Genomic DNA, 14,194 nt, shown 5'->3' with positions numbered 1-14,194 from the left:
ACATCAGCAAGTGCATTGATGATGTTACTGTCACCAAACTCATCACAACTCACCCCAACCATAAACCATGGATGACTGCAGAGGTGCACATGCTGCTGAGAACCCACGACAAGGCTTTCAAGTCAAGGGACAAAGCAAGCCGCAGGGTGACAAGAGCCATGCTCTCTCGGGCCATCAAAAGAGGCTAAGCATGCCTACTCAAAGAAAATCCATGATCATTTTCAACACACTGCTGACACATGGTGCATGTGGCAGGGCATCCAGGGCATCACCACCTACAAGTCACCTCCATCTGCTTGTGTCAGTGATGCCTCCCTTCCAGACATGCTTAACAACTTCTATGCTCCGTTTGAGGCACAGAACAGCACGACGGTGAGGAAAACCAAACCCCCTCCAAGTGAACAGGTACTGTGTCTGTCCACTACTGATGTGTGGAGAACTCTATACAGAGTCAACCCACGAAAAACACCAGGATCTGACAGCATACTAGGCAGAGTGCTCAGAGAATGCACCAAACAGCTGGCTGATTTTCTCATGGAGATATTCAACATCTCTCTGAGCACTGCAGTCTTTCCAACATGCTTCAAGTCCACCATCATCATCCCTGTGCTGAAGAAGTTTCCAGTGTCCTGCCTCAATGACTACCGTCCCGTTGCACTCACTCCCATCATCATGAAATGATTCGAGAGGCTTGTCATGAGGCACATTAAGACCAGCTTCCACCTTCACTGGACCCACTGTGATTTGCATATCACCCCAGCCGATTATCAGATGACGCCACACACTCCACCACACTCCACCTGGCTCTCTCCCACTTAGACAATAAAGCTACGTCAGAAAGCTGTTCATAGACTTCAGTTCAGCATTCAACACCATCATCCCTCAGCAGCTGATTGGAAAACTGTGCCTGCTGGGCCTCTGTAACTGAATCCTGGATTTCCTATATGAGAAACCTCAGTTAGTCAGGATAGGAAATAACATCTCCAGCACTGCCACACTGAGCACCGGTGCCCCTCAGGGCTGTGTGCTTAGTCCACTGCTGTTTACTCTGCTGATTCACGACTGTACTGCAAAGTACAGCTCAAACCATATCATCAAGTTTGCTGATCACACAACTGTGGTGGGTCTGATCAGCAAGAATGATGAGTCAGCATACAGAGAGGAGGTGCAGCAGCTAATGGACTGGTGCAGAACCATCAACTTGTCTCTGAATGTAGACAAAACTAAGGAGAAGGTTCTTGACTTCCGAAGAGTGCGAGGTGACCACCCCCACTGAACATTACTGGCTGTGTTGTGGAAATTGTCAGGAACACCAAGTTCCTCAGTGTCCACATCACAGATAACCTCACCTGGTCCCTCAACACCAACTCCATAGCCAAGAGAGCCCAGCAGCTCCTTTACTTCCTGCAGAGACTGATGAAGGCTCATCTCCCCCTCCCATCCTCACCATGTTCTACAGGAGGACTGTGGAGAGCATCCTGAGCAGCTGCATCTTCACCTGGTTTGGGAATTGCACCACCTCGGATCGCAAGACCATACAGCGTATAGTCAGGACAGCTGAGAAGATCATCAGGGTCTCTCTCTCCCCTCCATCATGGACATCTACACCACACGTTGTATCCGGAAAGCCACTAGCATTGTGGACGACCCCATCCATCCCTCACACAGACTTTTTGCACTGCTGCCGTCTGGCAGAAGGTCCCGGAGCATCCGTGCCACCAATGCCAGATTCTGCAACAGCTTTATTCCTCAAGCAATCAAGTTGTAAAACTCACAAGGACTGAGCTAACCCCACCCCACACACACACACTTCACACACATACTCCACAAACACACACCTCTTTTGATGCTCTACCTGCACTATCTGGATCATTGCTGCTACACTGTGTTTTCACTGTTTTACTCTGGTTTTTCTACCTCAGTAACTGCTGTGTTTCTGTCATCTGACTGCTGTGTTTCTGTCATCTGACTGCGAGACTCACGGATCACAGCATGTTAAATATATCTGCACCTTATTCCACGACCTCATGTCCAGAATGAGTGCTGTCGGTGCTGCACTGTCCTGTCTGTTTACCGTGTCTAATGTCTGTTTATTGTATTTATTGTTAAAGTTTAATTCTTGTTTGCACACTTTGTCTGCACATTCGCACTTTGTACTTTTTGTTCCTTGTTGCACCGTGTTGTTCCTGGAGGAGCGTAATTTTACTCCACTGTGTACTTGTACATGGATGGAATGACAATAAAAACCTCTTGACTTGACTTGACTTGACATGCATGAATGACCTACTCCACCACCTACAAGCCAAAGCATGCAAGAGTGAAACCATCCTCATGACAAGGTGGGAGTGGCTTCATGACATCACTCAGGAGAAACGAAACTCATGCAGAGCTGCTTCATAAACAGAATCCAGTTCTTCCAGCAGGACACAGGTTCCAGTCTGAAGGTTCTCCAGTCAGGAAACCAAAGGAGAGAAAGTGAAAGTGGTAATGAGTCTAAGTTTCTTACTGTCTGTTACTGAAAACACATCCAGCTGTTTATTTTTACTGTTCACTGTTGTTTGTGTACTGTCAGTTCTTTTTCTTAACTTTTCAAATGCTCTGTTACTTACTGGTATTTTATGTTTGAACCTGTGATCATTTGTTTGGCTACGGAGTTCGTGACTAATAGTTAGAAGGACTCTAATCATTTAGACTAATGTGACTTTATTTATTATTTTAAGATGATTGAATAATTCAAGAGAACATCTTTTATTCTTCAAGTCATTGTTATAAAAAATGTAGGAGGTGTTTTTTGGTCTCAAATCCCCCTCATATTGTCTCTGTGTCTCCTCCATCAGTCATGGCTTCCTCCAGCAGTCTCCTGTCTGAAGATCAGCTCCGGTGCTCCATCTGTCTGGATGTATTCACTGATCCGGTCACCACTTCATGTGGACACAACTTCTGCAGGGTCTGTCTCAAAGAGAGCTGGGACAGCAGTTCACGCTGCCAGTGTCCAGTTTGTAAGACAGAATTCCCTACAAGACCTGAACTGTCTGTGAACACGTTCATCTCTGGACTGGCTGCTCAGTTCAAGAAGTCAGTTCAGCTCAAATCCAGCAGAGCTCCAGAGAAACATCCCTCCAAACGTAAAAGGGTGATCTGTGACTCCTGCAGTGATGAAAAGCTGGAGGCTCTGAAATCCTGTCTGGACTGTGGAGTCTCTTACTGTGAGACTCATCTGACGCGTCATAAAACTGCAGCTAAACTGAAGAAACACAAACTGATGGACCCTGTGGAGAACCTGGAGGACTACATCTGCCAGAAACATGAGAGACCCCTGGAGCTGTTCTGTAGAGATGACCAGACGTGTGTATGTCAGATTTGTGCTGAAGGAGACCACAAGACTCACAACACTGTTCCTATAGAGGAGGAGAGTGGAGAGAGGAAGGTGAGAGACATTTATAAAGAATTATTAATACTTTCTCCTTTTATTGCATAATTCAAATTCCTCATATGTGAGTAATGTGGATATAATGTGTGTCTTTATAATAGACTCAGCTGGTGAAGATACAGAGAGAAGTTCAGCAGAAGATCCAGAACCGATTGAAGAAGATTGAGGAAATCACACGCTCTGTAGAGCTCAGTAGAGTGAGTCTCAATGGAATCTCAATAAGATTGAAGAACATTCTATTTCATAGCAATATAAGGGTTCTTTCTAGAACTTTTACTGTATGTGGACGTTCTTTAAATTCTATTTCTGTACAGAATCATTCCCTAAAAGTGTTTTATTAGCCCAAAACTGGCTCTTCTATGGCAGTATGCAAAAAACCCTTTTTAGATTCTGTATTTTTATAAGTGCCCTGCTGTTGTTTTATATTCAGACATGAACATTAATGCATGAATATAATATTAATGCAAATGAAATTACACGGAAGGATCCGTTTTGGTTCCCCAAAGAACCTTAAAACAGACGTTTCTTTAAAGACCCATTTCCAAAACTAAAAGGTTCTATAGATTCTTTTGATTCTTTAATAGCTTTGTGTTAAAACTTGACATTAATTTTAATGTAATGGCCACTGAGGAGTAAGAAATTTAAACAAAGACCAAAATCAGAATAAGTTTTTGATTTTATGAACTGAACAACATAAAAATGCAGGGTATGAATATTAGCTAACATAACATTAACTAGCTCAGCAGTTTTCCTGCCAGCTAATGTTAATATTTCTATCAGTAGCTCACTAATAGCTTGTGAGATCTTTATGAACTTAAATGTTTCTTTTCTGAGACAAACATCTGCTCAGTGCAGTGTTAGCAACTTAAATCAAGATATTTGACCATGTCAGCAAAGCTGTTTTATTATGTTCATAAGACATGGAAACTGATTAAAACCTTTTTCCTAGATCAATAGGCCTAAACCAAGAACCATTTGAGCAATTGTAATTAAAAATAAGCAACTGTTTCCTGATTTATTCCCTGTTAGAAAAGCACAGAGAAGGAGAAAGCAGACAGTGTGGAGGTCTTCAGAGCTCTGGTGCGCTGCATTATGAGAAACCAGGCGGAGCTGCTTGAGGTGATGGAGGCGAAGCAGAAAGCAGCAGAGAGGCAAGCTGAAGAGTTCATTAAAGAGCTGGAGCAGGAAATCACTGAGCTAAAGAGGAGAGACACTGAGCTGGAGCAGCTCTCCCACACTGAGGACCACCTCCACCTCCTACAGGTCAGAGTCCCTCTGTTTCTCCATAGTAATGCAGTCCATCACAGGACAGCACTGCCCATGCTGAGGGGTTTCTCCTCTCTCCTGCTGGACTGTAGGTTTACCCGTCCCTCTGCAGCCCTCCACCCACCAAGAACTGGACTGAGGTCAGGATTAACTCTCATCTGAGGGTGGAGACTCTGAGGAGAGCTCTGACTCGGCTTCAGGAAGAGCTCAGTAAGGAGATGGAGAAGATGAGTAAGTAAGATCAGTATGTCTTCATTGCTGAGTGATAACTTGAGATTGAACAGAAATGTTTTTGTAGGAAAAAAATGTAGTTTGTGTTTTTCATTTTTAATGTGTGGTGATTTATTAAAGTAGATTATTACAGCAAATGATATCGTCTGTTATTCTTTCCCAGCAGAACTGAGTAGAATTCAGCAATATGCAGGTTTGTGAGTTCTTAAAGGTCACATGACTAAGTTTTTGGACTTTCTCTATTATATTTTGCTTTTTGGTAAAATGTGTTTACATTGTGTGTTTTTCTCTCAGTGGATGTGACTCTGGATCCTGAATCAGCTCCTTGCCTCCTCATTCTGTCTGATGATGGGAAACAAGTTACATTTGGAGATGAGCGACAGAATCGCCCTGACACCCCAGAGAGGTTTGATCGCTGCCCCTGTGTGCTGGGAAAGGAGGGGTTCTCCTCAGGGAGATTTTACTATGAGGTTCAGGTCAGTGGGAAGACTGACTGGGATCTAGGAGTGGTCAGACAGTCAGTTAACAGAAAGGGAGCAATTAAAGCCAGTCCTGAGGATGGATACTGGATTGTGTTTCTGAGGAATGAGACTCTCCTTCTGTCCCCCTCTCCTTGAAACAGACTCCCCAGAAGGTGGGGGTGTTTGTGGATTATGAGGAGGGTCTGGTCTCCTTCTTTGATGTTGAGTCCAGGTCTCATATCTACTCTTTCACTGGTCAGTCTTTCACTGAGAAACTATACCCGTTATTCAGCCCTCACCTCAATAATGGAGGTAAAAACTCCGCACCGCTGATAATCACACCTGTTAAACTTCAGAAATAAAGACCACTTTCTTATGTCAGAGAAACTTACTGTAGCGAAAAAATCCCACAATACACTACATGATTAATTAATGAATGGTTAAATGAAAAAGTAACTAATTAATTGATTAATAAGCAGATCAATAGACTTGAACATGTTCACTGTAAGTCAGCTGGACAGTGTTCTAATACTATTAATCACAGGTCTCCTTTTCATGACCTGAAACAATAATGAATATTTGAATTATGTAGGAACCACAACCCTTTTATTATACACCAGTTAACTCGCTCAACAAGTTGGCCGTTGTTTCATGAAGCTCTTTTTCTTGCCTTTGGTGGATGTTTATATTCATGAGGTTATTATTTTTGTTCGTGGGACACTTATGAAAAATCATTTAAATGTTATTATTTTGTAAAACTGATCAAATTAAAGTGGCGGGTGGTGCTGTCGCCTCACAGTGAGGAGGGCCTGGGTTCGATTCCCCGGCCGGGTGACCGGGGTCCTCTCTGTGTGGAGTTTGCATGTTCTCCCCATGTCTGCGTGGGTTTCCTCTGGGTTCTCAGGTTTCCTCCACACAGTCCAAAGACATGCAGTCAGGCCAATTGAACATGGTAAATTGCCCTTAGGTTTGAGTGAATGAGTCTGTCTCTCTGTCTGCCCTGTGATGGACTGGTGACCTGTCCAGGGTGTATCCTGCCTTTTGCCCAATCACAGCTGGGATAGGCTCCAGCACCCCCCAAGAGCCAGAAGGAGAAGCAGCTTAGAAGATGTGTGTGTGTGTGTGTGTGTGTGTGTGATGAAATTCATTTAATTTTCTTCATAAATGTAATAAGCAAAATTAAACTTCATCCTTAGTGAAAGACAATAAACAAAAAAAGAAACAGCAACATTGTTTATGGACACGCATTGTTCATTCTTTAGTACATTCATGTTGTCTATGTATATATAATATAATATATATAATGTAATGAATTCATTGTTTAATTATTATGATATATTCATATTAGCATATTAGGAAGTTCTACAAGCATATCTACAAAAGAGAGAATGTGAGATGAGGAGGGTTTTTCATTTAATAGGTTTTTACTATACATGCATAGATAAATGACATGATGATAATTTTTTTGTGCCCTTTATTTTCATTAAAAAAAAGAAAAAAATAAGTAGATGAGATTAAATAGTGCAACAGTACATCTTTTATATGAAACCATTTTCAATGCATCCATATAAAATTAATTTTAGTTTGTTTTTGACACCAAAAGTCTAAAAATTTTAGGTGGGGCCTGACATATATGTGGATTACAAAAAAATAACATAAAAGGTGATTTAGCTATGTAAAATTCTAAAGTAGTTTGACATGATTTCATCATGTATCAAATAAAAAAATACAAACCTGCAAAATAAGGCAAATCGAAAAGTACACAGCTCACTAAAAACTTTTGTCCACGAGTTTTTGCTTCCTCAAATGTCAGGCAGCACAACCGAAAAACAAATGATATTTATTTTGGCATGCTTTTACAAAGGAGGGGCCAACATATTTCAACATAAAGATGACCCCGAGTGACCTTAGAGGTGCAAAGCCAAGTTCAACAGCCCTTTTAGAAATTCTGTAAAACAAAATGTGATTTTTGAGTTGTGGTCAGAATGGTGCAGTTTACCACGTCAGTAGGTGTGACCACAGTAAAACCATGAAATGTGTCATTTTTATAATAATGTTTATATTGTGTGATAAAATAAAAGAATAAACTTAAGTTCAAGGACAAAAGTCTGTACATTTGTCTAAGTTGATGATTGTTTTAATTTGGAATTTGTCTGAAAAGTCAGGTGGTACAGCCAGTAAGTCAAACGGTGCAACCAGGACAGTGCAGTTTTAATAACTGGAATAAGCAATTAAAAGCTCTGAAACACTAAATATATTAAGACATAAAATGTACATAGACATAAATTACAACAATATATGCATATATGAAAATGTACTATGTTCTTTTTAATTCATTTAATTTACAATTTGCTAAAAAGTGTCATTTTGAAAACCTGTTATCAATCATCTAAATATATATATATGACTTTCATTTTTCCATAAGTGGCAGTAAAGTAACAGTTTACCCATGACTGAATAAACTACTCTGAATAAACCTGAGTTGACATATAAACAACCATTCCAGAGTGAAGAAACAAGCTAATGAAATAAATCTGAACCTTTGTATAAGCATTATATGTTATTTACACACTGAAAATTGTACCACAAAAGAATATTTCTTGATGAAAACTGACCCTTCAAAACTACACATAAAATAACAAATTATAAATGTATCTTTTTCTCACTAATGACATGTTTAAAGTTTTTTTTTTTTTTTTTTTAGAAAACAGTTATTTGCTTTCACTCCTTATATTTTTCAGCTCCAAAAAACAATGAGACAATCAGGATAACTTTACTAGCCTTAATAGGAGTCGCTCATCCTAAATCTAAAAGGTTGCAGGTTTTCATTCAAGCCTACCAGCAGCACACCTCAACTAGTCAGTCACTTGAAAATAACAACCGCTGATTAAACAAGTTAAATCAGGTGCTTCTGCTTGATTGGGCTGCAACTCTGCTGCCTCACTGACCCTTTACAGATAAAAGTGTCAAAGATATTGTTAAATACTTCAATACAAATACAAAATATTTGGATTTTTACAAGGATGAATAGCTTTTGAAATGAGTTTAATACAGAGAGCAGTAGGTGCACTTTGGAATCCTGTAATTCAGTTGGTAGATATCTGCCACCTAGAGGTCAAAACGTAAAAGTACATAAAACAATGACCCTGTATTTGTGGGAGTTGCTTCATCATGTCTCTCAGCAGAAACGAAACTAATGCAGAGCTGCTTCATAAACGGAAGTCAGTTCTTCCAGCACGACACAGGTTCCAGTCTGAAGGTTCTCCAGCCATGTGCATTTTGCTATAAGGTAGTACAGTTGGTAAGTATCTGTTGGCCAAAACATGCTAAAAATCTCATTATAAAAAGGTAGGAGTGGCCTCACGATTTCACTCAGGAGAAAAGAAAGTAAAGCAGAACTGCTTCATAGTTTGTTGCAACTGGACACAATTTTCAGTTTGACGGTTCTCCAGTGAAACTCTACAGATAAACTGTGAAGAAGCAGAAAAGCAGACCAAAGGAGAGAAAGTGAAAGTGGTAATGAGTCTAAGTTTCTTACTGTCTGTTACTGAAAACACATCCAGCTGTTCAGATCATTTCTGTCCGTCACTGTCGGTCACGGTTTGACTGTTTCTTACATTTTTAAACTGACCTATTAGTTGTATTTACCAGTTTGTGTTTAAGGTAGAATGTGAATCTGGTCAGTCATGAATGTGATTGATTTAAGATAACCACATACTGAATGAGAACATCTCTTTTTTCTTCATGTCATTTTTGTTTTGGCTAAGAATTGTTATGAAAGATGTTGGAAGTTTTCTTTGGTCTCAAATCCCCCTCATGGTGTCTCTGTGTCTCTTCTCTGTCAGTCATGGCTTCCTCCAGCAGTCTCCTGTCTGAAGATCAGCTCCAGTGCTCCATCTGTCTGGATGTGTTCACTGATCCAGTCTCTACACCATGTGGGCACAACTTCTGCAGGGTCTGTCTCAAAGAGTACTGGGACAGCAGTTCACGCTGCCAGTGTCCAGTCTGTAAAGAGGAATTTTCCGAAAGGCCTGAGCTGCGTGTGAACACCTTCATCTCTGCACTGGCTGCTCAGTTCAAGAAGTCAGTTCAGCTCAAATCCAGCAGAGCTCCAGAGGAACACCCATCTAACCCTACAAAGGTTCTGTGTAACTACTGCAGTGAGGAAAAGCTGGAGGCTGTAAAGTCCTGTCTGGACTGTGGAGTCTCTTACTGTGAGACTCATCTGACGCCTCATAAAACTGTAGCTAAACTCAAGAAACACAAACTGATGGACCCTGTGGAGAACCTGGAGGACTACATCTGCCAGAAACATGAGAGACCCCTGGAGCTGTTCTGTAGAGACGACCAGATGTGTGTGTGTCAGTTCTGCACTGAAGGAGACCACAAGACTCACAGCACTGTTCCTATAGAGGAAGAGATTGGAGAGAAGAAGGTGAGGAACATTTAGACAGAATTATTTAGACAGAACTCTTTCTTCATTAAAAAACTCATATGAATCAGTGGTATTTTTATGATTTCTATGATAAATTCATAGGATCAAATGGGAAAGATACAGGCAGAAGTTCAGCAGATGATCCAGAACAGACTGAAGAAGATTGAGGAAATCAAACACTCTGTTGAACTCAATAAAGTGAGTCTTAACTTAATTTTAATGCTTATTCACTCTGCAGGCGTTACTGAATGCTCATAATAAACCCAATGGAAATCAATTGATCAAACTAGGTACAGTCTTTTTAATGAATTTGAATTTGAACTGTGAAATCAATGAAAAGTTTCAGAATACTAATAAAAACAAAATATCAGTCCTAGTCATCTTGGACATTAGAATGCATTAAATGCATTTGACACTGTAAATAACTGACAATCATTCAATTAGACATTCTTGATGACTGGACTGGACTGTCTGTAAATGTTCTGAAGTGCTATTTCAAATATTACACACTATTTGCTAAATTTGTGTCTGGAAAGCGTGGCATTTTCTGTGGAGTACCTAAAGTGTCTGTAATGGGGCCACTTTTATTTCACATGCTGCTACTCTTCTGTATTTTGAGTGAACACAGGACAGCCATGGGCCATCTAATTAATTCCAGGGCAGCAAATTCTACAGCAAACTCATTTTAGAGTTTAACCTAAGTTGTTAACATGAGTAAACCTTTAGAAACATTTGCAACAGGCCTTTCTTCTCACTGCATGATGCTAAGACACTGATTCATGCTTTTTTTCTTTCATTTAGATTTTTATAAAGCACTGTACACCTGCTAATCTGAAAAAAAGTACAAATTGCAGCTGATACAGAATTGAGAACTTGAGCATTTAAAATACTTTTATGAATGAAACTTGCTACATTTCTAATATTAATGTAATTGTTATTGCCTCCTGTTAGAAAAGCACAGAGAAGGAGAAAGCAGACAGTGTGGAGGTCTTCAGAGCTCTGCTGCGCTGCATTGAGAGAAGCCAGGCGGAGCTGCTTGAGGTGATGGAGGAGAAGCAGAAAGCAGCAGAGAGGCAGGCTGAAGAGTTCATTAAAGAGCTGGAGCAGGAAATCACTGAGCTAAAGAGGAGAGACACTGAGCTGGAGCAGCTCTCCCACACTGAGGACCACCTCCACCTCCTACAGGTCAGAGTCCCTCTGTTTCTCCATAGTAATGCAGTCCATCACAGGACAGCGCTGCCCATGCTGAGGGGTTTCTCCTCTCTCCCGCTGGACTGTAGGTTTACCCGTCCCTCTGCAGCCCTCCACACACCAAGAACTGGACTGAGGTCAGGATTAACTCTCATTTGAGGGTGGAGCCTCTGAGGAGAGCTCTGACTCAGCTTCAGGAAGAGCTCAGTAAGGAGATGGAGAAGATTCCTGAGATCAGTAAGTCTTTACTGGTTATTAAAACATTTTGATGTTCAGCAGATGTGAGTTTGAACGAAGAAGAATTTGGAAAATCTTTAAGATCCTGATACCAGAAATTAATGTTGAGGTATTTAAATTAAATTAAATTGAATTCAATTCTAGTAACTGATGAGATTGTCCTTTATTCTTTTCAGAAATAAAGAGAATTCAGCAACATGCAGGTGTGTAGGCTGTAACTGATCTCATGATATATATGAGTAAAAAATATGTCAGTCCGCCCAATTATATTATGTTTTTTTGAAAAAAAAAAGGGCTGAAATTTTCTTCTTTTCTCAGTGGACGTGACTCTTGATCCTGATACAGCTCATCCTAAACTCCTCCTGTCTGATGACGGGAAACAGGTCACATGTGGAGACAAACGACAGCATCTCCCTGAAAACCCGGCGAGGTTTGATTATTGTGTCTGTGTCCTGGGAAAGGAGGGGTTCTCCTCAGGAAGATTTTACTATGAGGTCCAGATCAGCGGGAAGACTGAGTGGGATCTAGGAGTGGTCAGAGAGTCCAGTAACAGGAATGGGCAGATTAAAGCCAGCCCTAAGAATGGATACTGGACTATATGGCTGAGAAATAAGGCTGAATATCATGCTCTGGACTCTCCCCCTGTCCCCCTCTTCTTGAAACAGGCCCCCCAGAAGGTGGGGGTGTTTGTGGATTATGAGGAGGGTCTGGTCTCCTTCTATGATGTTGAGTCCAGGTCTCATGTCTACTCTTTCGCTGGTCAGTCTTTCACTGAGAAACTCTATCCTTTCTTCAGTCCTGGTCTTAATTATGGAGGTAAAAGCTCAGCACCGCTGATCATCACACCTGATGAACGTTACACATGAATAGAATATCCAGGACATCTCAAAATGAAGGGGATGCACATTTACGATGGAATCAGATTGGCAGACAGTGATTCAGTTTCAGCCATAAGCTGTGGGGGAGGAGGGGGAAACCTGTCAGGCCATGTCACCAATATGTTCGCCGTCTTGAGCTTGAGTTTTACAAATGGGTAGGTAGGTGTGTGTCACATCAAACGGGCAGAGAATCTCACCAGAAAAACAGTGGTGTGCTTCATGTCAACGTAACTTCATTGGGTCTCATGCTGAAGCAGTGATTTTACATGAAACCGGAAAATTGACCATAAGGTGTATAGAATGTGTTCAATATGCGGTCCACCATGCTCGAGCTGTCCTTTCCTCCCATTCAAACTTTCCAGCTGAATGCTAGAACAAGCATCAACGATTCTGTCTTTAAGATGAACAACACTCTTCACAGAGTAAACAAATGCCTTGACATGACCCCACAGATAGAAATCCAAAGGGTTAAATAAGGAGATGGTGGTGGCCACTCGATTGGACCCATACGACCGATCCACTTTTAGGGAAACTGCACGTCATGCATTTAATAACCTTGTGTAACGGCTTGTGCTTAATGTTCCGCCAAAGAAGTAAGGATCACACAGTTCGGGCACCTCACACACCACACCATGCCGTGACTTTAGGTGAGAAAACCAAATTAGATGGGTCGGTCCAGTGAGGGTTTAGTGTCAGTGATGCTGTTTCTTGTCCTCTCCATTCACAGATCTGCTTCATCACTGAACAGCACTGAACAGGGTTTACGTGAAGTTGTTGCGTCACCCGTTCTACAAACGCTGTCCGATGACCTGTGCTGTCCTCAGTCAGATGTTGCAGCATCTCATTTGAAATTTTGTGAGGGTGCCATTTATGGTCAGACAAAGTTTGTTGAACTGAGGCTAAGCCTCAGTTGGTTGGGTGATGTTGGTTGAAGTCTTCTGTGATGACACGTGTGCTTCGTCCCCCGGAAATGAGGACCATTTTAACATGTTCTGCTTGGGATAACGCCACTCTTCACATCGCCTGTACAGAATAAAAATCACTGTTTTAACATGGAAATGAATAAAGTTACGTTGACGTGAAGTGTATCACTGCTTTTCTGGTGAAATTCTCTACCCGTCTGATGTCACACACCTACCGTCCCAGTTGAATCCAAGACGGCGGCATTCAGGATGACCACCTTGTTGGTGACATGGCCTTACAGGTTCCCCCAAAGCGTGTGTCTAAAACTGGATCACCGTCTGCCAATCCGTTTTCATTTTATGTGGGTGTTTCCTTTCTTTCGATACACGCTGTATTTCCACAAGTCCAGTTTATACTGTCAGATTATATTCTTCAGTTTATGGCAGAGCATAACTAAATGTATGTAAAAACAAACACACTACACAATGAAAGCAGTGTATGTAATGAAAAGTGCAAGAACAGAATAAATAAATGAATCACTGGAGACATTTATTGTACAGTGTTAAACTGTTTATCATTTGTCTCGATCTAACTAAATGAAACAGGGATGGAATCACGTTGCCGTTGGTCAGTATGAATTTGACCGATGAACCATCTAGGAATCACAGTCCTTTCATAGACAGATAAAACTCAGACACCTTGGCCTCTCATAACAAAACTGTCGGGAACCCTTTTTTTTTATTTGTACACATAGAATGTGAATATTAATGTGGTTATTAATTTTTATTTGTGACCCTATTTATGACATCACTTGCTCACTCTGTGCCACAACTGCACTAATTAACAATCAGCAACAGTTCTTACAGTAAAGGGGCCTTCATTTCCATTATTTAAATATTTAAATCACAGCGCCCAAAATTTAACATGTGGCTAGTATCTTGAAGAAATGTCTTCTCAAATACTTTTATTTTAATTATTATCAGCCTCAGGCCTTTTTACATCCATCCATCCATCCATTTTCTAACCCGCTTCTAACTCAGGGTGGGGGGGGGGGGGGGGGGTCCTGGATCCTATCCCAGCAGTCATCGGGCGGAAGGCAGGATACACCCTGGACAGGTCGCCAGTCCATTTTACATTCAGTAACAAGTAATTCATTTTGTAT

General features: G+C 41.2%; 1 protein-coding gene and 1 pseudogene across 3 annotated transcripts; both read left to right on the top strand.

Moving 5' to 3' along the window:
- The first annotated feature begins 2,406 nt into the window (after positions 1-2,406).
- On the top strand, positions 2,407-6,175 carry LOC119261554 (annotated as a pseudogene).
- Positions 6,176-8,120: 1,945 nt separating this feature from the next.
- Positions 8,121-13,580, top strand: LOC108441970 (E3 ubiquitin-protein ligase TRIM39-like). 3 transcript variants are annotated; one of them, XM_037533896.1, is made up of 7 exons: positions 8,121-8,677; positions 9,234-9,823; positions 9,926-10,021; positions 10,775-11,008; positions 11,104-11,251; positions 11,428-11,454; positions 11,570-13,580. In XM_037533896.1, exons 2-7 carry the CDS (start codon positions 9,236-9,238, stop codon positions 12,115-12,117), a joined length of 1,641 nt encoding a protein of 546 aa, XP_037389793.1. In that variant the 5' UTR covers positions 8,121-8,677; positions 9,234-9,235; the 3' UTR covers positions 12,118-13,580. The 3 variants fall into 3 exon arrangements, with proteins under 3 accessions (XP_037389793.1, XP_037389786.1, XP_037389789.1); XM_037533889.1 differs by having other exon boundaries at positions 8,121-8,689; XM_037533892.1 differs by lacking the exon at positions 8,121-8,677 and adding an exon at positions 8,696-8,904.
- The last annotated feature ends 614 nt before the right edge of the window (positions 13,581-14,194 follow it).

This window comes from Pygocentrus nattereri, chromosome 2, assembly GCF_015220715.1.
Source record: "Pygocentrus nattereri isolate fPygNat1 chromosome 2, fPygNat1.pri, whole genome shotgun sequence".
Classification (NCBI taxonomy): Eukaryota; Metazoa; Chordata; class Actinopteri; order Characiformes; family Serrasalmidae; genus Pygocentrus; species Pygocentrus nattereri.
This window is presented reverse-complemented; position numbering and strand designations above follow the sequence as displayed.

What these genes read in the sequence shown, in the direction of transcription:
- LOC108441970 (XM_037533896.1), top strand. Translation starts at nt 9,236, where the DNA reads ATGGCTTCCTCCAGCAGTCTCCTGTCTGAAGATCAGCTCCAGTGCTCC. An exon ending in ACCACCTCCACCTCCTACAG is followed by an intron (nt 11,009 to 11,103) that starts GTCAGAGTCCCT and finishes GCTGGACTGTAG; the next exon opens with GTTTACCCGTCCCTCTGCAG. An exon ending in GGAGAAGATTCCTGAGATCA is followed by an intron (nt 11,252 to 11,427) that starts GTAAGTCTTTAC and finishes TATTCTTTTCAG; the next exon opens with AAATAAAGAGAATTCAGCAA.